Source organism: Elgaria multicarinata, chromosome 8, assembly GCF_023053635.1.
Source record: "Elgaria multicarinata webbii isolate HBS135686 ecotype San Diego chromosome 8, rElgMul1.1.pri, whole genome shotgun sequence".
Classification (NCBI taxonomy): Eukaryota; Metazoa; Chordata; class Lepidosauria; order Squamata; family Anguidae; genus Elgaria; species Elgaria multicarinata.
Window position 1 is genome coordinate 9,137,170 of NC_086178.1, and position 27,226 is coordinate 9,164,395.

Below are 27,226 nucleotides of genomic sequence, written 5' to 3' on the forward strand. Positions count from 1 at the left end.
AATTTAATCTTTTATATTTCTCCAATTTCTCTAATACCTCCTTCTTTAACTTCGTTAAATTTTCCCTTTCTAAATTTTCTAAATTTTTGGTAATTTTAATTCCTAAGTATTTAATCTCGTCCTTGACTTTCACTTCCATTCCCTTAAGTGCCAAATCCTTTTCTTCCTTCTTAGTATAGTTAAATAGCATCATCTCTGATTTTGACCAATTTATTTTTAACCCTGTAATTTTCTCAAATTCCCTCAACTGATATTTAACTCTTTCTAATTTTCTTAATGGATTCTTAATGGTCAATAAAGTATCATCCGCGAACATGTTTAACTTTATTTCCCTTACCTCTCCAATTCCTTCTAACTCTTCATCCTCCCTTAGTGCCTTCGCCAAAACTTCCATAACCATTACAAACAGGACCGGCGAGAGCGGACATCCTTGTCTTGTTCCTCTGGCTAGTCGTATCTTTTCAGTAAGTCCGTCATTTACCACCACTACCGCCGTATTTTGGGAATATAACTGTTCTATTACATTTTTAAATTTATTTCCAAATCCCAGTTTATCTATAATACTCTTTAGTGCCTGCCAGCTCACACAATCAAAAGCTTTAAAAATATCCAATGCCATAATACCTGCCTTAATATTTGCTTTTTTTATTACATTTATTACATTTAAAACTCTACCCACTAAATTATGCATATGCCTTCCTACCACAAACCCACATTGATCTGCTCCTATATATTCTGCCAAAAATTTATTTAGCCGTTTAGCCATAATAGATGTAAAAATTTTGGCATCCTGATTTATTAAAGAAATAGGTCTATAAGAATCGGGATTAGTCAAATCTTTGTCTGGTTTTGGGATCAGAATTATCACTGAATGTTCCCATGAATCAGGTATCTTCTCTCCTAATAATATCCTATTATAAAGTTCCATTAATTTTGGAACCAAGTAATCTTTGAAGACCTTATAGTATTCTGGACCCAATCCATCTGCTCCCGGTGATTTACCAACTTTTAACTTATCAATAACCTCTTCAATTTCTCTTTGAGTTATTACTGACTCCATTAACTCCTTATATTCTAATTTTATTCCCTTCTTTATAAACCTTCCAATATACTCCTCCACCTTTTCTTGTTGAATTTCTTTACCCTTATACAATTCCTGATAAAATTCCTGAAAAATTTTTATTTTGGCTTTCATTGCATGACAATAATTCCCTCGGCTATCTTTCAACGTTTCTATCCCATTCCTTCCTTTTTCTTTTTGTGTGAGCTTGGCGAGCAACCTCGAGTTCTTATTGCTATTTTCAAAATATTCCCTCTTCATATACAATAAATTCTTTTGAACCTCCTCTATATTTAAATTTTCTAATTGTTTCTTCTTAGCTTGTATTTCCACTAATTTATATTTGTCTTTAACTCTCCAATATCTTTCCTCCAAATTTTTAATTTCTATCTCTAACTTATCCTGCTCTACCCGTTGTTGTCTTTTTAAAGTACAGGTTTCTCTAATACAGATTCCTCTTACTACGGCCTTCATGGTGTCCCAAATGACTGACCCAGCTGTTCCTCCTTTTTCGTTTATTTCCCATGACTCCGACAGTTCCTTCTGAATTTTCTCTACTACTTTATTATATTTCAATATCTTTGTATTCAACTTCCATCTATATGCCTCTTTATAATCTTTCTTAACTGTAAATTCTAAACTTAACAAGGCATGATCAGTTACTTTTATTACCCCTATTTCCATCTTACAAATCTTCGTTGCAAAATCTTTTGAAACAAATATATAATCTATCCTGGAGTATGTATAATGAACTGGGGAGAAATATGAGAACCCAGGCCTATTCCCATTAAGTAAACGCCACGAATCTAGATAACCATTTTCTTTTACCAATTTATTCAGTATAGTCATATTATTCCTCTTTTCAACCTTAGTGGGATTTGACCTGTCTCGTTTATTATCCATAACCATATTAAAATCCCCAGCTAATATAGCATATCCTTCCTTAAATTCTTCTATTTCTTTAAACAACTTTATAAAAAACTCTCTATGCCTCTCATTTGGGGCATAAACATTAATCAAAGTATAAACCTTTCCCTCAATTTTACCTTTTAACATAAGATATCTGCCTTTATCGTCCTTTTTTACTTCTTCTAATACGAACCCACTTTTTTTTGAAATCAAGGTGGCCACTCCATTTTTTTTAGATGTCCCTAATGACTTTTCATAATAGGCTAGCCACCTTAATTTTATCATATTCGAATTCTCGGAGCCTTGATGTGTTTCTTGGACCATTATAATATCTGATCCCTCTTTATTAAATAATTGTTCTATTCTCTTCCTTTTCACGACTGCCCCCAAACCTTTAACATTGAGTGTTGATACTTTTATCTTTTTATCCATAATCACCCTTTTGAAATCTCTTCCGATCCCTCGTGCTCAGTAATTCAAAATTACTTACATAAAAACACAAATTCCACACATAATACTCCCCCCTCCTACCTCATAAACAAATACAACAACAAATATAACAATAAACCCTAACCCCCCCATCGTCTCCCTCCCTCCCTCCCTAATAACCCCCCTCCCCCTCTCCCACCCCCTACTTTCCCCCTCCCCATATCCCCGCGAGTCTATTACTCCGGCCACCCAATTAGGGGAGAGGGGGGAGGCGGTGCCCCGCCATGACGACCCGATCTCTGTATTTAATTAATTATCATATCAATTATCTCATAACATTTCTCTTTACCCCATCCCAGATGCTCCTGCCATTGCTCCATTCTCTTCCCCAGCTCCAACACTTCCATTCTTCATTAACCCCAATCTCTTCATCAGCTCCCTTCCTTGCTCCAGAGAGGTTATTCTATAATCATTCCCAGCATGGGAGAACTTTAAAAAAACCGGGTAACCCCAAGCATATCTCACTACATTTTTTATTAATGTTTCAGTTATTGGCTTGATGCTGCGCCTCCATTGGAGTGTTTGCTGACAAAGATCGTTGAAAACTAGCACTGCTTTGCCTTTATATTTAATCATAGCCATAGCTCTCAGCTTCTTCATTACTAACTCCTTCTTATAATAACTGCCAAATTTCACAAGCAAATCTCTAGATGATCCCTTGTACTTTACTCCTCCCACTCTGTGGATTCTTTCCAAGTCGCTGTCCTTTATATCCGCATCAGGCATCATGTCGTTGAACCACTTCAATACAACTTTCCTCAAATCTTCTCCTGGTTCTTCAGCAAATTGCTTGATGCGAATGTTACAACGTCGAAGCTCATCCTGAAGCTGAATCAGCTGTACATCTTGAGCATTTAACTTTGCCTCAGAACATTTTTCAAATACATCCTGTTTTTAATTACTTTCCTATTTGACATGTAGAATATCTCAGTATTCTGTGTTAGTAAAATATCTGAAAAATACATTAAATTCAACTTTTGGATGATGGAGGTTTCTTCTTTTTCCAAGAGAGAACTGAGAGCATTTGCATTGTCAAACTACTACCATTGTAGTGTCAGCTCTGGTTGCCAGCAGTTCATAAAGCCTTTCTACATGAGGCATTTAATATGCCCTTGTCATTCACTACTCATGGTTAATTATGGATTCTCCAGATGATGATATGACTTTCCAGTCAGTTCTGTATCTAACCAGTGCTATAGGTGAGGGTTTTTTTTGAGCAACAAAAATACAGCATTTAATTGTGAAAGTGAAAGAAGACACAATTTCTTCTTGTGTATTTGCGCTTTTGAGCTATAGCAGTGTGCCACTTAGAGGTGATCTATCATAAAAGTACAAAAGAAATAAATGCTCAGATGGTGCTCAGCTTTCAATTCTTCAATGAAACCAAAAGGGGATGTAGCAAATTAACAGCTGCATATACAAAAGGTCTTACACTCTTTCTCAGTCCCATTCCCTGCAATCTCTATTGTTTAATTTAAGATGCTGTATGCTATACAACAGTTCCTCATGGGTTACTTTGGGTTATGAGGTGGGGAAGAAGCTACCAACACATGTTCCTTTCTCAGATGCACATGCTGTTCCAGAAGAGATTGTTACTCACCGGCTGCCTCTCCTTGGCTTTCTCCACAGGGGCTCGGGTGTGTCCGGGGGAGCAGCTGGCAAGGATTGAACGCTTCATCTTCTTGACCAGCCTGCTGAGGGCGTTCAGGTTGCAGCTGCCAGAAGGAGTGAGCAAACTCAGACTAGATGCTATAGTAGGGCTCACATTATCTCCCCATCCTTATAAAATCTGTGCAGTTCCTCACCGTAGCTTTTCATAAACATAAATGCATTTAGAAAAGCTTACTAATTACCGCAAAATTCTCCTTCCTTATTCTCTGTTACGAAATCCCCACCCTGACTTTGATGTTTATGCACAAATGCTGAATTCTTTCTGTGTGATTGGAGAGGGTTAACCAATGCATCCTTGGCCTTTTCCACACCTAATTATTATCCCAGGAAAATGGAGGGGTTGTCCCTGCCTGCTCCCAGTATCCCCTGTGTGTCATTTGGACATTCAAGGATGATCCTGGGACGATCCTGGGGAAAAAGGCAGGTGTAGAAACAGCCCTTATCTCTCCTGGTTGCAGAAAGAGCTCAGTTAGGACAGTCACAAAAGTTGGCTTGAACCATGATTGTAGCTAACTGAGGCGAGTTGTGTGTGTGAGGAGATGCACTTCTAATTTCTCCATCCACTGTGGCTTTACAAGACTGTACTTAATCTCTTAATCCATGTTTAACGCACTTTATCAGAGCTTCCAAAAGAAACTGAACTTTTATGAACTTTAGCCAGTGAATGAACTGGTGAGCCAATAAAAGATACTACTTTCAGCTTGCGTGTTTGCCTTTTTTCTCTGAGCCTCCCCATAGAGGAAGTGTGTTTGACTTTCCCCTACCCAAAGCAAGGCTGACAGTTATAAAATTAGGCATTTCTTCTTCTGGGCCTTTCGAAGAAGGAGAAGGGGCCCCTTTTCATCAAACACATTCTTTGGTACCATTTATTTCCCAATTTTTACTGCTGCCTACCCAACCCCTGTCCCTCTAGAAGACATCTGCTCCAGCCACACAGTGGCTGTGTGAGAATACTATCATGCATGTGCACATATGTTTTGCCCACAGGAACAAGGAGGAGCTGGGGGTTATTGGGGGGGAAGTGTGTGCATGTGGGGTGGGGCTGGTGAGACACACTCCCCGTGTTGTGTCCCTCCACAACTATGACTGCTGTATGTAAACCTTTCAAAGAGACAGAAATCCCAGTTGGAAAAATAACGGCTGGGGGAGGAATACATTAAAATTAAAAATGACTCAATAACAACAACAAACATGTTGGTCATCTAATCTTTAAAACAGTTTATAAACTTTACTACTACCATGTAATAACAGAAGACCTCTCTTCTGCTGCTCCCAGACTGTGGAATGGCCTGCAGGAGGAGACTCGTCAACTTAACAGTCTACCAGCATTCAAGAAAACTATAAAGACTGATCTCTTCTGGCAGGCCTATCCAGTAGAATTTTAAGATGTTTTTGGAATGTTTTGGGATTTTTTAAGGTTTTTTTTACAATGTATTGTTGTATCCAAAAAGAGGCAAGGTTAAAAAGTATAAATATAAATCCTTTATTTAAAGTATGCCTTGCAAGGCCGGCAGCATAGCCGTATGCCTGACTAAGCCTTCTCAAAGCTATCCCCAATTTCCCCTTATAGATTGCCCAGCCTCCAGCTGGATCTAATCCTTGCTCTCTTAAAGATACACTACTATACCATCTCCACATTTCTCCCCCTCTTAAGAAACCTCCATAATCCCACATCCCAACATTACATAACATAGACCTTAGTCCAAGCAGGTGGGTGTCTGACATGGACTGGCCGTCTTTCTGGTTCACTTCCCGGTTGGTCAGATCCAGCTGCTGGCCTAGTCTCTATGGAGAGGCAGGTAAGAAATATTATTATTATTATTATTATTATTATTATTATTATTATTATTATTATTATCCAAGGGGATTGTGTGATGGGTTGTGCTAATCCAAGGGGGGTTGGGTGACAGACTATATTCCTCAACCTCCTCCCTGGTAATTCCAGTATTTGCTTCCATTTTCATAGAATGAATGTAGAGTTGGAAGGGACAACAAGGATCATCTAGTCCAACCCTCTGCAATCTGCAGAAAAACCTGAATACTGAATCCTCAAAAGTTAACAAGTGACATTTACTTATCTAATAAAATGTCTGTCTTGCTTTTAGGAAAGTAGGAATGAGTGGAAAACCACAAGAATCTGAAAATATCAATAGAAACATCATTCAGTGTTTACACACAACCTCTGATTATGAAATACATAATGTTACAGTAATCCCATCATATAAATATACGAATTAGCGTATTACAAATAAATGTGATTCGGGATGGGGCTCCAGTTTGCTTCCATTTCAAATAATCTTCTTCAAATAGTTCCTGGCTGTGCTTCTTGTCCCAGAAGTGTGTTGTTATGTTTAGTTTTTAGTTTACTTTAATGTTCAGTAATGTTAGTTCTCAATGGTCTCCTAGTCTGTCCAACATAGAGAAAATGACATCAACAAAGAATAAAATAAATAACATTGGATGAATTACATTCCCTCCAAAAGGGTTCAAATGATACACATCACTTTGTGGATGCTTAAAATGTCTCAGTTTTAATGTTTGCTGGCAACCCTTTGCCAATGTTTTAATGTTATGTATTTTATTGCAGATGACATATGATTCTATTCCAAAGTCCAACAAATGTTATCCTGTCTTAGCCTCCCTTTGTTCTCTGCTAGTTTGTTATGCTTACGTCATCTGCTCACGTAGCCATCTCTTGTGTGAAACCCCAAGCTAGTAACAGATGTGTACAGTGGCATCCCTCTTGACAAACAAATAATCTCCACCGGTGCAATAACGTTTGAATTCCAAAACATGACCCACATACACATTCTATTTTAGATGTAAAGTTTGAGTGTTTGTATAACGTAATAGAGAATTTCTACCAGTGGTTTTGGAATGGCTTCTGCCACATGATGGCGACAGGACACAGAGCAAGGCTGAACTTTAGGCTTGGGCAGGTCCATACAGGAGAAGGCAGTTCTAAATTCATACTTGATCTAGACTATGGAATTCTTTAAAGACAACACCCTCAGTTTCAACTGAGTCATGAAAAATAAGAAACAAGTGCAGATGGGGAAGTTTTACCTGGAGAGTTTGCTTCTGCTGCCTTGGTGCCAAACAAACTGCCTAGGGAATAAGCACCGTTTTGTAGTACATAGTTTAAAAGTTAAAAAGGAGGGCTAGGCATCTGTAATCATTGTCTACCCAGATAGCTCCCCCAGACTATAATTTTAAAAAAGAAAGAAAAGAAAGGAGGCTGTGATGAGCGGCACCAATGTGTCCGGGAATGCCCATTCCAGCCCATGTGATTGTCACCATCACTTACCACACTCTCCATTGTCATTGGGTGGTGGGTGAGGAATTCATGAGGAATCGGCTGCTGAGCATGTAGTTGGTGCTTAGAAGCCATGTTTCAAAGAGGAGGGGAGGGGTGACAGCTGCTATATGGCTCCGATTCCCCCTCCTCTCTCTTGTGGCGCCATGGGGAGGCTGCCCATGGGGTCTTGCTATTTACTGTTTTACTCTGTACAGCACCATGTACATTGATGGTGCTATATAAATAATAATAATAATAATAATAATAATAATAATAATAATAGAATAGTAGAGTTGGAAGGGGCCTACAAGGCCATCGAGTCCAATCCCCCTCTCAGTGCAGGAATCCACCCTAAGAGCTTTTATCACACCAGGGTTATATTGTGCAATCACTGCAAGTTGCGTCAAAGGACTCTGAAGTTTTCCAGCTTATAATCTGCTTTTTTTGTGAAGTACTCTGAAGTTTTCCAGTTTATAATCTGCTTTGACTGTTAAGTACGCCCATGCATCCTGCTTTAATTGTGCTTCAAAGGCAAAGGACCCATCCTATTTTGGTAGTACTTTTTGAGTAAATCATTTGTTGTTTTCTGAGTTGCCACTGGGGACGCAGGAGCAGGATTTGATTTTTTTAAAGAAAAAATAAACAAATGCTTTCATTTGCGTAAGTTTTAAAGATATAGACATCAAAATTGGCAAAGTAATAGATATTAAGGAGAGCTTTAAGCATACCAAATTTGAATTGGATTGGGTCATCTGTTGATTTTTTATGATTTTTTACATTCCCCCCCTTAAATCTATTTCCTGGTATGCAAAGGATCTTAGAGTCAGGTTTTTGTGTTAACTTTAAAAGTAATTATTGGTCAATTATTGACAGAGACTTGTAAACTCAGAACACCTGTTGGTGATTGGGTGAAGTAAGTAAAAGGTTCGCTCTTTCACAGGTGTGTGTGGGGTGTGGCATAGGCTGCTGCTGTTTCCAGAGGAGGGAGTATGCTGTTTTGATATGAAGGGAGGACTTATCAAAGAGAACTGTAAAGCTGTTATGCTTACTTATGTGATTTAGGGTAAGACAGTTACTTTGTTATCATTTGATGCTAACAGCCTGGTATTTTGTTTTTGGCAGACTTCTCTAAAGAAATGCATTGAGGATTCAACGCTCATGCTTCCGTTGATTTGCGAACTGCTAGGAGGAATTTGTACCATACTACTAATTCCCCCAACACTTAGGAGCATTGCCGCCCAGGGTGTGATTTAGCTAGCAACAACAACAACAGCGCCGACAGCTTAGTGCTGTAGGGGAGAATTTGAGGTAAGGGGGCAGGGAGGAGGGAGGTTTACCTGTGTCCGTCATGGTCCATTGCAGTCCGTTGCGGGTTAAAATTGAGGCCCAGTTGAAGCTGGAAGTGAAGACCAAGGCCTCTTTTGGCTTCAAGCTGGGGCCTCAATTAAAGCCTGTGATGACAGACACAAGTAAGGGGGTGGGGGGATGGCTTAGCTGGTGCCGGTGGAGCTGGATCTTGCTCCGCAGAGCACAGCAGGGGATGTGCGGATCAGCCCGAACAGGATAGGACCTGATCCAGAAGTTCCAGATGACGCCACAAAGTGGCTCAGGGGGGTCCATGTACAGCCCTAATTTCTACCGACTTCAGATGGAGAAACACTCCAAAAGTTCATCCTTCCTGCAGTACTCAAAAGTTTAGCCTTCCTCCACAAAGACAAAGCAATACTTGACCTGGCTGCCTCTCTTGTCCCACCTCTTCCACTTCTGGGTGTATTATGTGTGTAGAATGTCCATTTTTCCATTTGGCTGGCATTTATGCCAATGAATAGGAGGCTGTTTTGAGCCAGTCTGGGCAGAGGGCGGAGAGATCTGCTCTATTGTGATCTGCTGGCAGACTTTAGCCTGTTGGAACTAAGGAGGTGTAGCCAGGGGACATTCCTACTGCAATAGTCACCATAGCCACTCCTTGACACACAGCAGAACATAGTGGAATACCATAACTACAGCAGTAGAGTGGCCTTGATGTTTTGAAGGCCTCCATAAGAGGATGCACTTATACCCCTATGTTTCTTGTGGACCATTGTTCTGAAAATGACAAACACTCTTGAGGTGCTCCTAAGTAAAAAACAAACAAAAAAACATGCAAGATTTTCTAAGGATAGGTACAGAGGAAGGGTAGTCTTCAGTCATTGGGTGGTAGGAAATGTTGTATGAAAATGGTATCACAGAGGTTTTTCCAGGCATGTAACCTGCAAAGTTTCTGAAGGATAGGTGGAGGAGTTAAGAAGTTACGATGACTCAAAACTAGGGGTGTGCACGGACCCCCATGATCCGCTTCTCTTCCAGATCTGCAATTTGCAGATCGGGCCGCTTCGCTCCACCCTGCTCTGCCTATAGTCCGCTCCGCTCCGCTGCGGAGCTCCGGATCCGGATCCGAGCTCTGCTTCCCCCCCCCCCATAGGCTTTCATTGAAATACAAAAAAGTCTACAACTTTTTTCTGTTAAAGTTAGAAACCTCAAGTTTGGCACCATGACACTTCATGGATGTATACACACGCATGCCAAGACTCAATCCAATCCAAGCGTCCCCTGATATTTGGGGAATTTATGAAAATCGGACACCGCATTTGCAGACATGGACTGTTCTCCAACGTTTTGACAGATAAAAAAATTGGAAGTGGGCACCCTCACAGATGCCATCTAGATCCACATTCATGCCAAGTTTCAAGCAAATCCTATCATCCCCTGATTTTTGGCGGGGCTCTAACCTCTAACACACCACCCATAACCCCAATTCAAACCCCTTTCGATATCTCCATCAATTTTCATGTTAAAAACCTCAAACTTGGCACCATGATAGATTATCAATGGATACACAAGCATGCTGAGACTCAAGCCAATCCCATCATTCCCTGATTTTTGGCAGGGCTTAAACCTTTAAACTCACCCCAAATCAAGTACCATGCTACAAATATGTCAATTTGCACGTCAGAAACCTCATGTTCAGTCCCATGACAGCTTTTCCATGTGTCCAGATGGACACCAAGTTTCAAGCCAATCCCATCTTACCCTGATTTTTGGGGAATTTATGAAAATCGGACATCCAATTTTCAGACATGGACTGTTCTCTGATATTTCGACAGATAAAAAAATGGAAGTGGGCACCCTCACAGATGCCATCTAGGTCCACATTCATGCCAAGTTTCAAGCAAATCTCATCATCCCCTGATTTCTGGCGGGGCTCTAACCTCTAACACACCACTCATAACCCCAATTCACACCCCTTTTGATATCTCCATCAATTTTCACATTAGAAACCTCAAACTCGGCACCATGATAGATTATCCATGGATACACATGCCTGCCAAGACTCAAGCCAATTCCATTATGCCCTGATTTTTGGGGAATTTATGAAAATCGGACACCCCAGTATCTCAGGGATTTAAAGCTGCAGAAAGCTCAATGGGGCCATTTCAAAGGAAATCCCAACATGCCATAAATTGGGGAGTAGAGATAAACCTATATGAATCTTCTTCCACACTTGAAAAATTGATTTGGAACTTCCAAAAGCCTAAGTGAGCGCAGAAAGGTTAGGGTGGGAAGTAGTGCTGTGTTTCCTACCTGTTATTTATTTGCTTAGTATATGATTTCAGGTTGTGTTTGTGCATTTGTTGGGGCTACTGTTTTAAAATACACTGGGAAAAGTCCATTCAGAGTAGAAAGAGAAGTTTCCTAGGATCCCAAATTACCTGTTTTGCCTATCCCCTCCTCCAACTTTGGGATCATGTGATCATGACCGGGAGTTGACTCTGCCCCTCAGCCCTTCGAAAAAGGTACATTTTCCTGCTGTTTTACCCGATTTTTCCAAAAATTCTAGCAAGCGAACCGCACACAGAGAGCTGAGAGTATGCTCAAAATGACCTCAGCCAAGACTCTCTAAGCACAAGACGTTTCAGAAAGATGGCTTAAAAAACAACATAGTTATCCCCTATTCATTTCCGCAAGTCAATCCTATGGGCGAAATTTTCCAAAATGGCGATCGGAGCGCTCTGCGAAAAGAGAAGCACTCCGAAAATGGGCGCTTCTCTTCGCCTTGCTTCTAAGGGTCCACGGTCCGCTTCTACTCTGCCTCTGGGCAAGGCGGAGCAGGCCAAATCACTTCTGATTCTCCGATCCTAATTAGAGCAGAGCACACCTCTACTCAAAACCAGCTTAAGGCTTTGTTTCATAGTGAAGCCTGGTAGTATTCACAGAATGTCCATCTTATGGTCCTGTCATTGTCCTCCACCAAAACACAGTGGCTCAGTTCAGACATGTTAGTCAACTTAGTGTGAAAACTCCATTCATAGAATCATAGAATGGTAGAGTTGGAAGGCGCCTATAAGGCCATTGAGTCCAATCCCCTGCTCGTTGCAGGAATCTACCTTAAAGCTTTCCTGACAGATGGCTGTCCAGCTGCCGCTTGAAGGCCCTAGGGTGGGAGAACCAATTTTAAGAATTCAAGCCTTTTTAGTAATGTGCTGCTTTTAATAATGTAGTAGTATACATGTTGTACCCTGCCTAAATCTAGAGAGAGAGGGGGTAAGAATTATTATTAGGGCTGTGCTCCATTTCGCTTCAGTTTGGAGAAGCAAAAGCGGGGCGGCCTGATTTGCCTTTGACAAAGGTGGAGGTGAATCGGGTCCAGGGGCCTACGGATCAAGGCGAAGCAGTTTTCCTGGATCCAGACCTCTGGATGCAAGTAAGTGGGGGGGAGTCCATGCAACAACAGTGATGGAGCCATGTAAGGGGCAGGGGGGAGGGTGGCTTACCTGCCTCCGTCACGATCCGTTGTGAGCTTCAATTGAGGCCCAGGCGTCATGCTGGAAAAGGCAGCGGTTTTCTCTTCCGGCTTGAAGCCAGGGCCTCAATTGAAGCCAGTGAAACAGGCATGGGGGCGGGGGGAGTTTTGCTTATCTGGCTCTGCAGCCACCACCGTCCATGTGGTGGAGGGGGTTGCAGGGGGGGCGGGGAGATTACCTGCTTCTATTGCAGTCTGTCGCAAGCTTCGATTGACACCCAAGCTTGAAGCCAGAATAGGCTGTGGCCTTCTCTTCCCACTTCAACTGGGGCCTCAATTGAAGCCTACGACGGAGGCAGGGAAGTGGGCGGGAGAGTTGGCTTACCTGCCACTGCTGACACTGCCATTCATACGGCACCGGTGCTGGCGCCAGATCTCACGCCGAGGAGTGGAGCGGGGGAGTGGAAGATTGACCCAAAGCGGTTCGGGCCCGATCCGGAACTTCCGAATCAAGCCACAAAGTGGTTCGTAGGGGTCTGTTCACAGCCCTCATTATTATTATTAATATTATTATTGTTGTTGGATTGAATCCACACTGTGTTACAATGGTTCTGGACCTACCTGAGGGGTTGATTTCAATGAGTAACATCGTGTGACCACTACTCAACCTCTTTGCAATTGAGCTATGGGGTTCCACAGGGTGCCATACTGTCTCCAATGTTGTTCAACATCTATATGAGCAGTCATTAGGGGATTTGCTGCTAAGTGCCTTTGACAGGTTTTATAGTTTGGGAAAAAACTGGGACATTCAAATTGTTTACATTTGCATTGCAACTGTAGACATCCTGGCATACATTTCTGCATTTCATGTCACACTGTTTACCTTTCAGACATAGGTTTTGTAAGTAGGGGTCTCTTCCAGATTCGCAACTTCCGGATCAGGTCTGCTCTGCTTCGCTCCACCAATACTCCGCTCCGGTTCACTGCGAAGCTCCAGATCTGCTTTCCCCCCATAGACTTGCATTGAAATCCAAAAAAGATTACAACTTTTTCTGTTAATGTTAGGAACCTCAAACTTGGCACCATGATAGCTTATCCATGTATACACATGCATGCCAATCCTGGAGCAAATCCAAGCATCCCCAGATTTTCGGGGAATTTTTGAAAATCGGACACCCCATTTTCAGACATGGATTTACTCCGACATTTTGACAGATAAAAACTTGGAAGCAGGCACCCTCAAAGATACCATCTAGATCCACATTCTTGGCAACTTTCAAGCAAATCTCATCATACCAAGATTTTGGCAGAGGTTTAACCTCTAAAGCATCACCCCTAACCACAATTCACACCCCTTTTGATTTCTCTGTAAATTTTCATGTTATAAATGTCAAATTAGGTGCCATGACACCTGATGCAAGTATACAGATGCATTCCAAGCCTCAAGCAAATCCAAGCATCCCCTGATTTTGGGGGGATTTTTGAAAATCGGACACCCCATTTTCAGACATGGGATTTTCTCTGACATTTTGACAGATAAAAAACTTTGAAGCAGGCACCCTCACAGATGCTATCTAGATCCACATTCATGGCAAGTTTCAAGCAAATCCCATCATCCCCTGATTTTTGGCGGGGCTTTAACCTTTTAACTCACCTCAAATCAAGACGCATGCTAGAACTCCGTCAATTTTTAGGTTAGAAATGTCAAATTAGGCACCTTGACACCTGATGCATGTATACACATGCATGCCAAGCCTCAAGCCAATCCAAACCCCCCCCTCTGATTTTTGGGAATTTTTGAAAATCGGACACCCCAGTATCTCAGGGATTTAAAGCTGCAGACAGCTCAATGGGACCATTTCAAAGGAAATCCAAACATGCCATGAATTAAGGAGTAGATAAACCACAATATGAATCTTCTTCCACACTTGAAAAATTGATTTGGAACTTCAAAAAGTCTAAGTGAGCATAGGAAGGACTTATCCCCTGAGTCAAAGCAAGACACACACAAACCATCCCTGCGAGGCAGGCACAGAGGAGGTGGACAGGTAGCACTGGGAGCAAGCATGCAGGAGGCTTGTGGGGTTGAACCACAAAGCCCATCATGTAGTACATCTCCCAGGCACCAGGTGGGCAGAGAGGCAGGCAGAGATGCCATAGATCTCTGGGGGAGTCAGTCCCAGCAGATACCCCAAAACAACAGCACACAGGTGGAGGCGGGAAGGCAGGCATGAAGCAGACATTTCTGGGGGCATAAGGAAGTGAGCCAAGAATTGTTTCAAAGCCAATAATGCAAACCATCCCTGTGAGGCAGGAGCAGCACAGAGAGATGCCTTTTCTTTTGCATCCCATAACTAGGAGGCTAGGAAGATAAGAGTAAATCTTTGTGATCCTTGCTTCAGAGCTGACTGACTGCATTATGATCACAGCCATTATTAAACAACAACAAAATAATAATAACGTTAATAATAGCAGTACTAATATTAACAGCAATAACAACAACAACAACAACAACAACAACATTAAGGAGTTGAACCACAATGAAAGCCTGCCTGATTTCACTGAAGAGGAAAAGCCAGGAGAGCTTGGGCTATGGGGTGTATAAATATAAAATGTAATAAATAAATAAATATACAAAGGAGGGGTGGAATTATCAGCAGCAGTGTTGCTGAATAAACAACAAGAAGAATTATTTTTTAAAAGGCTATGTCTGTCTTTTACCAGTAAGAGGAAAGTGGACATGCCCAGGGGAAGGGGGATATGCCAGTTTTTGACTGGCCCTAAGTAAGTACCAGTGTTTAAGAAGCTACCTGTCACTTCAACTCATGACAGGCATTAGTCTCCAGTGGTTAATCTTTGGAGGGCTCTGATGACCCTCCAAGGGTTGGAGAGTGTGTGTGCATTGGGCATGTCCACATGCCCTAGGGGACCTCATCCCCTTGCACCACATCTATTCAGTTGTTCACCAAGGTTAGGGTGGGTAGCAGTGCTATGTTTCCTATCTGTTATTTATTTGCTTAGTATATGATTTCAGGTTGTGTTTGTGCATTTGGTGAGGCTACTGTTTTAAAAAACACCGGGAAAAGTCCATTCAGACTAAGAAAGAGAGGTTTCCCAGTATCCCAAGTTACTAAGTATCCCATTTTGCCTATCCCCTCCTCCAACTTTGGGATTGGAGGATGCTTCATCAGGTGATCATGACTGGGAGTTGAATCTGCCTCTCAGCACTTCAAAAAGGTACCTCTCCCACTTTTTTTACCCTATTTTTCCAAAATGACTCCCAGCCACGACTCTCTAAGCACACAAAATTTCAGAAAGATAGCTTTAAAATCAATACAGTTATCCCCTAATCTTTTCTGCAATGCAATCCTATGGGCAAAAAAACACAAAATGGTGGGCGGATCACTCTGCAAAAAGAGAAGCGCTCCGCCTATGGCCACTTCTCTTCACCAGGACCCTGGTTCACTTCTACTCCACCTCTGGGCAAGGCGGATCAGGCCAATTCGCTTCTGATTCTCCACTCCTAGGAGAAGCGGAGCACATCCCTAGCGTTTACCTGCAACAAGTGCAAGCTGGTGGCACTTTTGGAAGAAAAAGTGAGAGGACTTGAGTGGCGAGTGTCCACCCTCCAAAGAATAAGAGAAGAGGAGGAGTTCTTAGACCGAACGGTGGAACTGCAACAGCAACAAGAAGCACATGAGATTGAAGAGCAACAGCCAGCTGAAGCAGTAGTGGAGTATGCTGAGGGGAGGAAAGCCAATGAAGAGGAAACTCTCTGGAAAAGAGTGACAGTTAGGAGCAGAAGAACTAGAAGGCATTCTGCACCGGTGGAACCATTAGAGTTAAGCAACCGCTTTCAGCTTCTGGAGGATGAGACTGATGGACAGTTTGCAGAGGACGAAGTACAGGAGATACCGTGCAACAGTGAACAAGAGGCAGAAGGTAGGTCAACCAAGAAGAAGAGAAGAGTAGTCGTTGTGGGAGACTCCCTGCTGTGTGGATTGAAACCCAAGTATGTCATGAAGACCCATGGACTCTCCAGGTGTGCTGTCTCCCTGGATAGAGATGTGACTGAAGGGTTACCGAAGCTCATAAAGCCCACGGACACATACCCCTTTCTTCTCATCCATGTGGGAACAAATGATGTCGCCAAGCAGAGCTACGAAGAAATCATTTCAGACTTTGAAGCTCTGGGAAGGAAACTGAAGAACTTTGGGGCCCAGGTAGTTTTCTCATCCATCCTCCCGGTTCTTGGAAGAGGATTAGAAAGGGAAAGAAAAATACTCCGGATGAATGACTGGCTTCGAAGGTGGTGACGACATGAGAGTTTTGGATTCTGGGACCACGGGCTACGCTACTTGGAACATGGACTGCTGGCAAGGGATGGGTTGCACCTCACAAGGGCTGGAAAGAATGAGTTCGGCCACAGCATGAAGAACTTGATCAGGAGGGCTTTAAACTGAATCTTACGGGGGTGGGAGACGCAAATTTTGAGGCAACAATGGATGAAGGCCAATGCACCACAGTACAGAGAACAGCTCCAACAGTGTCCCAAAATAGTGTCTGCAACAAGGTAGGAACAAAGCCAGACTATAAAACACATGGTCTTCGATGTCTATATACTAATGCCCAGAGCATGGGAAACAAACAGAATGAACTTGAACTCTTATTACATGAAGGCAAATACGACTTGATAGGTATAACTGAAACTTGGTGGGATGACTCCCATGACTGGAATATAGCAAATGAAGGATATAACTTGTTCAAAAAGAACAGAAGAAATAGAAAGGGAGGTGGAGTTGCACTATATGTTAAAAATACCTATCCCTGCACAGAAATACAGGCGGATGAGATTGGGAGCCCCGTCGAGAGCATCTGGATTAAAATAAATGGGGCTAGGAATAAAAAGAATATGATAATCGGAGTCTACTACCGACCACCCAATCAAGGAGAAGACGAGGACGAAACTTTTGAGAAACAAATTGCCAGTGTTTCAAGGAAGTGTGATGTAGTAGTGATGGGGGACTTCAATTACCCTGATATCTGTTGGGAGACCATTACTGCCAAAAGCGGCCCTTCCAAGAAATTCCTGACATGTATGGGTGATAACTTTCTCCTACAGAAAGTGGTGGAAGGAACTAGAGGATCGGCAATCCTTGACTTGTTATTGACCAATAGGGATGACTTAGTGGATAAAGTGGCAGTTACGGGAACTCTGGGGGAAACTGACCACATCATACTTGAATTCTTGAATATGAAGGAGACAAAAGTCGAGCGTAGCCATACACGTACTCTGGATTTTAGGAAAGCTGATTTTAATAAACTCAGAACTATGATAAGTAAGGTCCCATGGCAAGTGAGCCTAATGAGAAAAGGAGTGCAGGATGGGTGGAAGTATTTAAAAAATGAAATTTTAAAGGCACAGTTACAAACAAGTCCAACAAGGAGAAAAGATAGAAGACAACAGAGGAAACCAATGTGGCTCCACAAAAAGCTTAGAGATGACCTAAAAACAAAAAGGGATACATATAGGAAGTGGAAGGAAGGCCAGGCTACAAAAGAAGAGTACAGACAAGTGGCACAGTAGTGTCGAAATGGCGTCAGGAAGGCTAAAGCTGTGAATGAGCTGAGATTAGCGAGCGATGCAAAAAGCAATAAAAAGGCTTTCTTCAGATATGTGAGTAGTAAAAGACAGAGGAAAGAAATGGTGGTTCAACTGCTTAATGAGGATCGCAAATTGATAACGACGACAAAGAAAAGGCTGAAGAGCTCAATTCCTAATCACGTGAGGTACTGGTTCCTCTCTATTCGGCCCTGGTTAGGCCTCATCTAGAGTATTGTGTCCAGTTCTGGGCTCCACAATTCAAGAAGGACGCAGACAAGCTGGAGCGTGTTCAGAAGAGGGCAACCAGGATGATCAGAGGTCTAGAAACAAAGCCCTATGAAGAGAGACTGAAAGAACTGGGCATGTGTAGCCTGGAGAAGAGGAGATTGAGGGGAGACATGATAGCACTCTTCAAATACTTAAAAGGTTGTCACACAGAGGAGGGCCAGGATCTCTTCTCGATCCTCCCAGAGTGCAGGACACGGAATAACGGTCTCAAGTTAAAGGAAGCCAGATTCCGGCTGGACATCAGGAAAAACTTCCTAACTGTTAGAGCAGTGCGACGATGGAATCACTTACCTAGGGAGGTTGTGGGCTCTCCCACACTAGAGGCATTCAAGAGGCAGCTGGACAAGCATCTGTCAGGGATGCTTTAGGGTGGATTCCTGCATTGAGCAGGGGGTTGGACTCGATGGCCTTGTAGGCCCCTTCCAACTCTGCTATTCTATGATTCTATGATTCTATTTTAGGCAGTCGTCTCTGAGGCTGCCGGTCCTGCTGGTGACTTGACTGGTGTTGGACTGCATGCACCTGCACCTCATGGGTGCCTTCTAATGTCCTAAGTCTCTCTTTAGTAGCTTCAGCTGCCGTAGCAATCTCCAAACAATTAGTTGGTGTTAAATCTGGCTCCCGCAACAGCCTCTCACGGAGATGTTGGTGTGCGGTCCCACAGACAATTCTGTCTCTGATGAGGGAGTCTGTGATAGTCCCAAAATTACAGGTTGTTGCCAAAGTCCTTAGTGAAGTAACATAAGCATCCAGTCTCTCTTCAGACCCCTGCTGCCTCATAAAGAATTGATATCGTTCCATTGTTTCATTTTGTTTAGGTATGCAGTAATCATCCAGCCCTTTTACTAGCTGTTGCAGAGTAGAAGAAGTACTAAACCCAAGAGTTTTGCATATCTCTCGCCCCTTTTCTCCAATCAGATAATAAAATAACTTTACCTTTTGCTTTTCTTTCTCTTTTGTGAAGGCAAGATCCAGGTACAATTCAAACTCCTCTTTCCAGTTCTGCCCAGCTTGAGCCAGATTAGGCACAGTGAAATCCAGTGACCGGGGGGATGGGGGGGGGGCTTTCAAACCTGGCTCCATAATGCAAAACCTCAAGCTGTTTTTTGTTGTTGTTGTTGTAAGTGGGTCCTGTTAGACTTCTGACACCATGTTTCAAAGATGGGTTTGTTGCAAATGAGGAATGCAGTATTATATAAAAATACAACTTTTATTGCCTCAAACAAACATAGCTTCTAACTAACTTCTCTCCAGCCCTGACTGACTCCTGAGAGTGCGGAGTCCCTGACTGCTGTGTCACGTCCTGATTGGGCGAGTATTCCTTCAATCAAAGTCTCAGTGTCCCTGACTTCCTCTTCCATCTGACTTCCTGGGTGTCTCACTTAGTTCTACCTATTGATACAGTGCCTACCAGCCTCTGACATGCTTGGTCCCGGTCCCCCTCCTCTGTGCCCACCTCGCAGGGTTGGTTTTGTTAGAAATGCGATTTGAAATAAAGATGCAAGGACAATGGTGAAAGCACTCTGTTACCTTTATTGATACAGAATTTCAAGTCTGGGTGTCCAGCAAAGTAGGCACACCATCCAAGCACATGTCAAGACATCTTATACCCTACACCCGGCCGAAGAGGTCCCTCCCCGTCTTGTGATTGGTCAGAGACTTGTGGGGTTACAGCCTATCCCGGCACGCAGCTTTGTCCCGCCTTTGATTACTTGCTTTTTAATTTCATTTAATATTCCACCCATCCCTATTTACTTATGCCCAAATATAGGTTTGATTTATCTGGGCCTACCCACTTTATTGCTCTTGATCATCCCTCCACCCATCAGGTAACCTCAAAAGTCATGAGTTCAAAAACAACAGATGTATGTTCCAGTTTTGTTCTATTTATCGCCTTTTCTATCCACTGGCCCAACCACAAATTCCGCTTGGTTCTTTTACACCTGTTAGGGCCTTTCCCTTATTAATTATGCCTCAGCGAAGATCAGTGTTTCCAGGCTGAAGCTATTTTCAACCATATATTCTCAGTAGCAAGACTCTGCCCCATTGGCTTACATTCTAATAAAATCATAATATACATTTTGGCATTAGCTTTATTGAATATATATTGGCATTAACTTTATTGAAAAAATAACTTATCTCTTTATTTCTCACAGTTTGCAATGCATTACTGCTGCTTTGAAACAAACAGAAATGTCTGCTACCTGCCTGCCTGCCTGCCTTCCCGCCTCTGCCTGTGTGCTGTTGTTTATTTATTTATTTATTTATTACATTTCAATACTGCCTAATAGCCGAAGCTCTCTGGGCAGTTCACAAAAAGCCGCTCTCTGGGCGGTTTTGGGGTATCTGCTGGTACTGACTCCTCCGTAGATCTATGGCATATCTCTGCCTGCCTCTCTGCCTGCCTGGTGCCTGGGAGCTGTACTACATGATGGTCTTTGTGGTTCGTGCCCACAAGCCTCCGGCATGCTTGCTCCCAATCCTCCTCCTCTGTGCCCGCCTTGCAGGGTTGGTTTGTAATGCATTACTGCTGGCTTTGAAAAAACAATCCTTGGCTTACTTGCTTGTGCACCCAGAAATGTCGCCTTCCTTCCTGCCTGCCTGCCTGCCTTGCCACCTCCCCCGGGGTGCTGCTGTGGTGGGGCATCTGGCGGGACTGCCCCCCCCATAGATCTATGGCATATCCCATTGTCCAGTCCTCTAAGTCCTCCTCCTCTGTGCCCGCCTCGCAGGGATGGTTTGTGTGTGTCTTGCTTTGACTCAGGGGACCCTATCTGGAAGTTGCAAATCTGGAAAAGAAGCAGATCAGGGGGTCTGTGCACACCCCTATTTATTACAGTAAACACCATGATTAAAGTAATCTTCTTATTCGCTTCCCTCGGTAATGGAAATCTCTAAATACCTGTAAGATCTTTGAAAATAAAAATGAGTGAGGTTTGCTCTCTTTCTGTAATAGAGATTTCCTAAAGGGTTCTTGAGGAAAACCATATATAAACCCATACACATATGTGCATATGTCTCACATTTACACTGCACCTGTGTAAAGCTAATCTGTTTTGGGGTGTAGAAGCCTCTGCAACAGCGACTCATCCCAAAAGAGGAACTCACCAGCCAATATCTGCAGCTGCTGTCAGTCTAGCTTCTATGGTGAGCAATAGCATTGCCATTGTATGCAATAATAATGGGAACCCTATCCAAGTTAAAAAAACAACAACCCACCTCTGCACGTCAGGCAGATGTCACCTCGGTGAAGGTGAGGTCTCTGCTGCAGCGTGTTTTTCTGTCTTGCTGAATAAAGCCTTTGCAAGCGAACGCCATCTCCGTGTCTAAGTGAGATTCCACAATGTCTCTCTTGTTGGATATATCTTTCTGAACCACTCTTTTGTATTTCTTTGAGTGCCATGTGCCCCCTTTTCCTGGGGAATCTATCACCTCCCTGGTACACCTATGCAATCACACTCATTACCAAAACTTGATCAGTTTCTATCCTCAACTCATGCAAATAGAGCTGTTTATGGACAAAGGCTAATGTAAAATATAAAGGAAGAAACAACCCATTTTCCAGTATGTACCTGGCACTTTCCAGGATGGTCTCTGCCAGCAGCTTTCATTAACCTGTGCGTTCAAGCTGAGCTGGACTACAATGTCCTTCAGCCCCAGCCAGCATGGCCACCAACAAATTGGGAGGGCACAAAGGTTTTAGAGGGCTGGTCTATGCACATGTGCTTGCAACTCTCCTTGGATAGCTGAGAGCACAGGGAGGCAAATGAGAAAAGTTCCTGTAAGTAAAAGAGACAGGATTCACACATACCTGATGCCAACAGCCTAGAAGGCTTTGGACAAATCATGGAGGAAAAGGCTATCAATGGCTTTCTTCTGAATGCCTGTTGCTAGACAACTACACTGGGAGAGGGCTATTGCTTGTTGGCCACTCAGAGGCATCTGGCAGGTCACTGTAGGAAACAAAACGTTGAACTAAGTAGGCCTTTTGTCTGATCCAGAAGGACTCTTCTAAGGTTAATATATATTTCATCAACGTATGATACACTGATTTTTCTGAATATTTAGGGCAATCCCCACCCCACAAAATGGTCCCATGTTAGCTTTGAGCAGAATTAGAGTGGCATCTCTAATTAAACACTCCTCATTCCAATTATTAGATTTACACATACCAGAACTAGCCATGTTCCATCACACATTGTGCTACTGTGACACATGCCTGGAGGACCAAATTGCAAGAGTACATGGATATGACATCAGAAGAGATTATGCTTATTAGTTTTTGTTGTTTTGCAATTGGAGAATATAAAGAGACGTTAACAGGGAATAAGAGAAAGAACTGGCATCATCTCTAAGGAAGGTAAAAGGAAGCCAGGAAAAGCAGAGTCAACATATCCAGATATTTTAGCAACAGTCAAAGAGAAAGAGAAGGCAGGAGAATGATGGGGATACAGGGACTTCTGATTGCTCTGCTGGTGGCTCTTCTGATTTTGGTCTTCCTGAGACAACACTGGACACGCAGACACTACCCTCCTGGGCCTCTTTCCCTTCCTGTCATTGGAGGAATGTGGAGAATTGGAATTAGACTTTCTGAAGATCTTGCCATTAAGGTACTTCTTTAAAAATATTTTTTCCATAACTTATTAAGCTGAGAAAGAGATGGAATGTAGAGAATTTTAAATTGTTTCCTTTCTGTGGTGACTATGGACAATAGAGTTGTGTTAATAAAACATTGTGGAACAAATGTGATATGAAAAAGTATTTCAATATTATTTTTATTTTCTATATATAATTCAAAGTCAGGAGTTGGTTAGCTTTTTTTCACCGTCTTCCTGTTGACTAATTTTCATGAAACAAACTTTTTTGGAAAGCTGTTGGCACACAGGTTCAACAAATAACAAATGCTTTCACTGTAATTCAATATTTATGTCCTTTAACTGTGATTTGATTTTTCTCCACGAACTGTGCTTAAGATTTATTTGTATACTATTTTTGGTCCAAAGGTTATCGAATTGGTAAACAGCATGTTAAAGTACAATACAATGAAGAATATATGTGAAATATAGAAGAACTCAGGATTATGCTTATCAGAAACTATTTAATAATATCCCTTGTCATCTAAACCACAAAAAATATTTAGAGGGGAAAAGGGAGAGGACACCAAACAGCCCAATGTAGACTGAACATGCTCAGAAGCCACTGCATGCTTACTGAGTATTGTGGGAAAGTGGGAAACTGAATGGGAGGGTGGATGGAATGCATTATCCTGAACAGCTTTTTGTATTAGGGCCAACTTGTATTATACAATTTTGAAATCCGTGCTTGAATGCACAGTATCATGCCTAATAAAATGGATTAGAAAAAGACATACTGTAGCTCCAATTAGTACCAGCACTAAAGAAGAATGTAATGTGCTTGTCGTGGGTGCAGGTGAGTTACTTGTGATGGAGAGTGTGCCTATCACATTGTTGGAACAGGTGCAGGGTGTTCCTTTCAGTCCTATAATCTCTGGCAACAATGACCAGGATAGCATGGGTGTGCACAGCTCATTTCATTAGGGTGTGCACCTTAAAGAACCTAATAGGAGTAGAGGAGGAGAATCCACACTTTCTTGCCCTCCACCACTACTCCAATTGGGCCCTTAAGGTCCCAATTGGTGCAGTGGGGGGGGGGGGAGAGAAATTATCCTTTCCCCTCTTGCACTCCCAATTAGAACAGTGGAGTGGGCAGGAAAGCTCATTTTCCAGGGCCTCTGGAAAGTTCATTGTTCCCCCAGGGATGCCAATGGTACTTTCCTGTCCTCCTTAAAAGCACTGGGGGAGGGAAAGCAGAGACAGCCCCAGGAAATTAGGATGTGCAGGGGCACACCCAGAACATCCTTTGTAAGACAGCGTTTCTTTAGTTGCAGCTGATGTGCCAGCTGAGCCCTCTTGTAGACAGTCAACATCTTGCTACATTTATGTGTTTCTAATTCTAACCTCAAGCATTAACACCTCTAATGTTCTGTGCAAGGAGCTGCTCTTGGAAATGCTTTTAAAAAAATCTCCTACTCATAATTTCATGGGTGTTAAGAAGAACTGACATAAACTCACTCCTCCAGACTCGCAGCCAGATTCTGGTGCTACTTTAGACCTTGTGCAGTCTTTCACTCCCTGGGTCTGATATACATAGGTTTAGGTCTCTTTATGATCAAATATTTCCGTATTATATTAAACCTGTTCTTCTTGTTGTTTCATTCCTGGATGCTCCAATATATATTTTGAATATTTCTGTCTACGGACAATAGTGGCATTGTACCACTACTATCAGAATTATTTGTATTAGGTCTGCATGGACTGAGAAGAGGATGCTGCACATATGTATTGTGATATTTGAGAGACTTTCTTTTTCCACTACCCCATATACTTAAGACAGCTCAGTTTATTCAACTGAATTAAGCAAATCTGTCACCAGGTGCAATCAACAGTGTGATCCTATGTGTGTCCAGTCAGAAATAAGCTGCCCTGTGTTCAGTGGGGCTTATTCCCACTGAAGCGTTTCAAGGATTGAAGTTTAAGAATATCAACTATTTAACAAAATACAATTGATTGTACAAACATAGTAAAATCAATAATAAAATTTACCATCAGTGCCTTAGCTTATTAAACATAAAGTTGTTGTAGCCAAAACATTATGAAGACACTTCTTATGGTGCATCACACATTTATTTTATATGGTAAGTCATATCCTGTAATTAGAAATACACTTAAAATCTCTTACAATGGTAGTAAAAAATACACAATTTCTATTAAAGAAACAATCAATGACGTGTGTTTGTGTGGGAATCACAAAATGCAGATTCAAATGCATTAAAAGCAGGTAATGGCTTCCACAAAAGGTAAAAAAGTAAATACTACAGTGATTAGATAGATAGATAGATAGATAGATAGATAGATAGATAGTAGGGGTGTGCACGGACCCCCCGCTCCGCTTCACTTGCAGATCCGCCATTTTCCGGAGCGGGTCGCTCCGCTCCGCCCCCGCTCCGCCCACTTCCGCTCCGCTCCGCTCGGAGCTCCAGATCCGGATCCGGAGCTCCGTTTTTGCCCCCCCATAGGGTTGCATTGAAAGCTAAAAAAGTAAACAACTTTTTTTCCGTTGAAGTTAGAAACCTCACGTTTGGCACCATGACACCTCATGGGCGTATACACACACACGCCAAGTTTCAAGGCAATCCCATCATCCCCTGATTTTTGGCGAATTTTTGAAAATCGGGCACCCCATTCACACCCCTTGGGATAGCTCCGTCAATTTGCATGTTAGAAACCTCAAACTCGGCACCAGGGCAGCTTATCCATGTGTCCACATGCACGCCAAGTTGCAAGCAAATCCCATCATCCCCTGATTTTTGGCGCGGCTCTACCCTCTAACGCACCACCCATAACCCTAATTCACACCCCTTTAGATAGCTCCGTCAATTTGCACGTTAGAAACCTCAAACTCAGCACCATGATAGCTTATCCACGTGTCCACATGCACGCCAAGTTTCAAGGCAATCCCATCATCCCCTGATTTTTGGCGAATTTATGAAAATCGGGCACCCCATTCACACCCCTTGGGATAGCTCCGTCAATTTGCATGTTAGAAACCTCAAACTCGGCACCATGAGAGCTTATCCATGTGTCCACATGCACGCCAAGTTGCAAGCAAATCCCATCATCCCCTGATTTTTGGCATGGCTTAACTCACCCCAAATTGTCCCATTCTACAACTACGTCAATTTGCATGTTTGAAACCCCAAAGTCGGCACCATGATAGCTTATCCACGTGTCCACATGGACGCCAAGTTTCAAGGCAATCCCATCATCCCCTGATTTTTGGGGAATTTTTGAAAATCGGGCACCCCATTCACACCCCTTGGGATAGCTCCGTCAATTTGCATGTTAGAAACCTCAAACTCGGCACCATGATAGCTTATCCATGTGTCCACATGCACGCCAAGTTGCAAGCAAATCCCATCATCCCCTGATTTTTGGCGCGGCTTAAACTTTTTAACTCACCCCAAATCAAGTCCCATTCTACAACTACGTCAATTTGCACGTTAGAAACCTATCCTTTGGTCCCATGACAGCTTACCCATGTGTCCCCATGGACACCAAGTTTCAAGGCAATCCCATCATCCCCTGATGTTAGGGGAACTTTTGAAATTTGAACACTCCAGTATGTCAGGGATTTAAAGTTGCAATTGCAGACAGCTCAATGGGGCCAGTTCCAAGGCAATCCCAACATGCCACGAGATAACCCTAAATCTTCTTGCACATTTGAAAAAGGGATTATTGAATTTGATAAAGTCTAAGTGAGCGCAGGAAGGACTTCTCCCCTGAGTCAAAGCAAGACACATACACCATCGCTGCAAGGCGGGAAGGGGAGAAGGGAGGGAAAGCAGGCAGGCAGCATGCATTGTAGTGCCGCAAGGATGGCTTGAGCACTAACGCATAGCAAACCAACCCATAAGTGGGCGCAAAGTGAGGCAAAGATGGCTGGTTCTTTCTTTCTAAGCCAGCAGTTACGCCTTGAGGGGCACAGAGGAGGACGATTGGAGCAAACCAGGCACCAGGCGGGCAGAGAGGCAGGCAGAGTAGGCGAGGAGTCAGTCCTGGCAGATGCCCCACCACAGCAGCACCCCGGGGGAGGCGGGCAGGCGGGCAGGCAGGCAGGCAGGCTGCGGGCATTTCTGGGGGCACAAGGAAGTGATGGCTGGTTTCTAAGCCAGCATTGCAGTTAGTCACGCATTGCAAACGCAAACCATCCCAGCGAGTCGGTCACCGAGGAGGACAGGCTAGCAGAGGGGCAGGCAGAGTGACATGTCATAGATCTAGTATTGGGGAGGAGTCAGTCCCGGCAGATGCCCCACCACAGTAGCACCCTGGGTGGGCATTGGAAAACGCCATCTTGTGGGTCAATACTTCCCCCACCCCATGTCCTGCAGGGTTGCCTGCCTAACCCTTGTGGGGATGGGAGATGGAGAGCTTAGAGTGGCAGTGCCAGCAGCAGCCTTCGGCTTTCCCCTGGAACCAGTCGCCTTGCCCGCCTCTTTCCCCAGCAAGATCGCCTGGTGCTGCCTATGAAGATGCATCTTCATGCTGC

General features: G+C 43.1%; 2 protein-coding genes across 2 annotated transcripts in view; both read left to right on the top strand.

The window, feature by feature from the left end:
• Window positions 1–4,278, top strand: part of LOC134402414 (cytochrome P450 2J5-like) — a 44,290-nt gene extending 40,012 nt beyond the window's left edge. Inside the window, exon 10 of the mRNA XM_063131844.1 lies at window positions 4,088–4,278. Coding sequence (XP_062987914.1) covers window positions 4,088–4,278 — 191 coding nt within the window. The remainder of the gene's footprint in view (window positions 1–4,087) is intronic.
• Window positions 4,279–22,539: 18,261 nt separating this feature from the next.
• The window catches only part of LOC134402410 (cytochrome P450 2J5-like), a 49,228-nt gene continuing 44,541 nt past the window's right edge, over window positions 22,540–27,226 (top strand). The window contains exon 1 of the mRNA XM_063131840.1: window positions 22,540–22,710. Coding sequence (XP_062987910.1) covers window positions 22,540–22,710 — 171 coding nt within the window. The remainder of the gene's footprint in view (window positions 22,711–27,226) is intronic.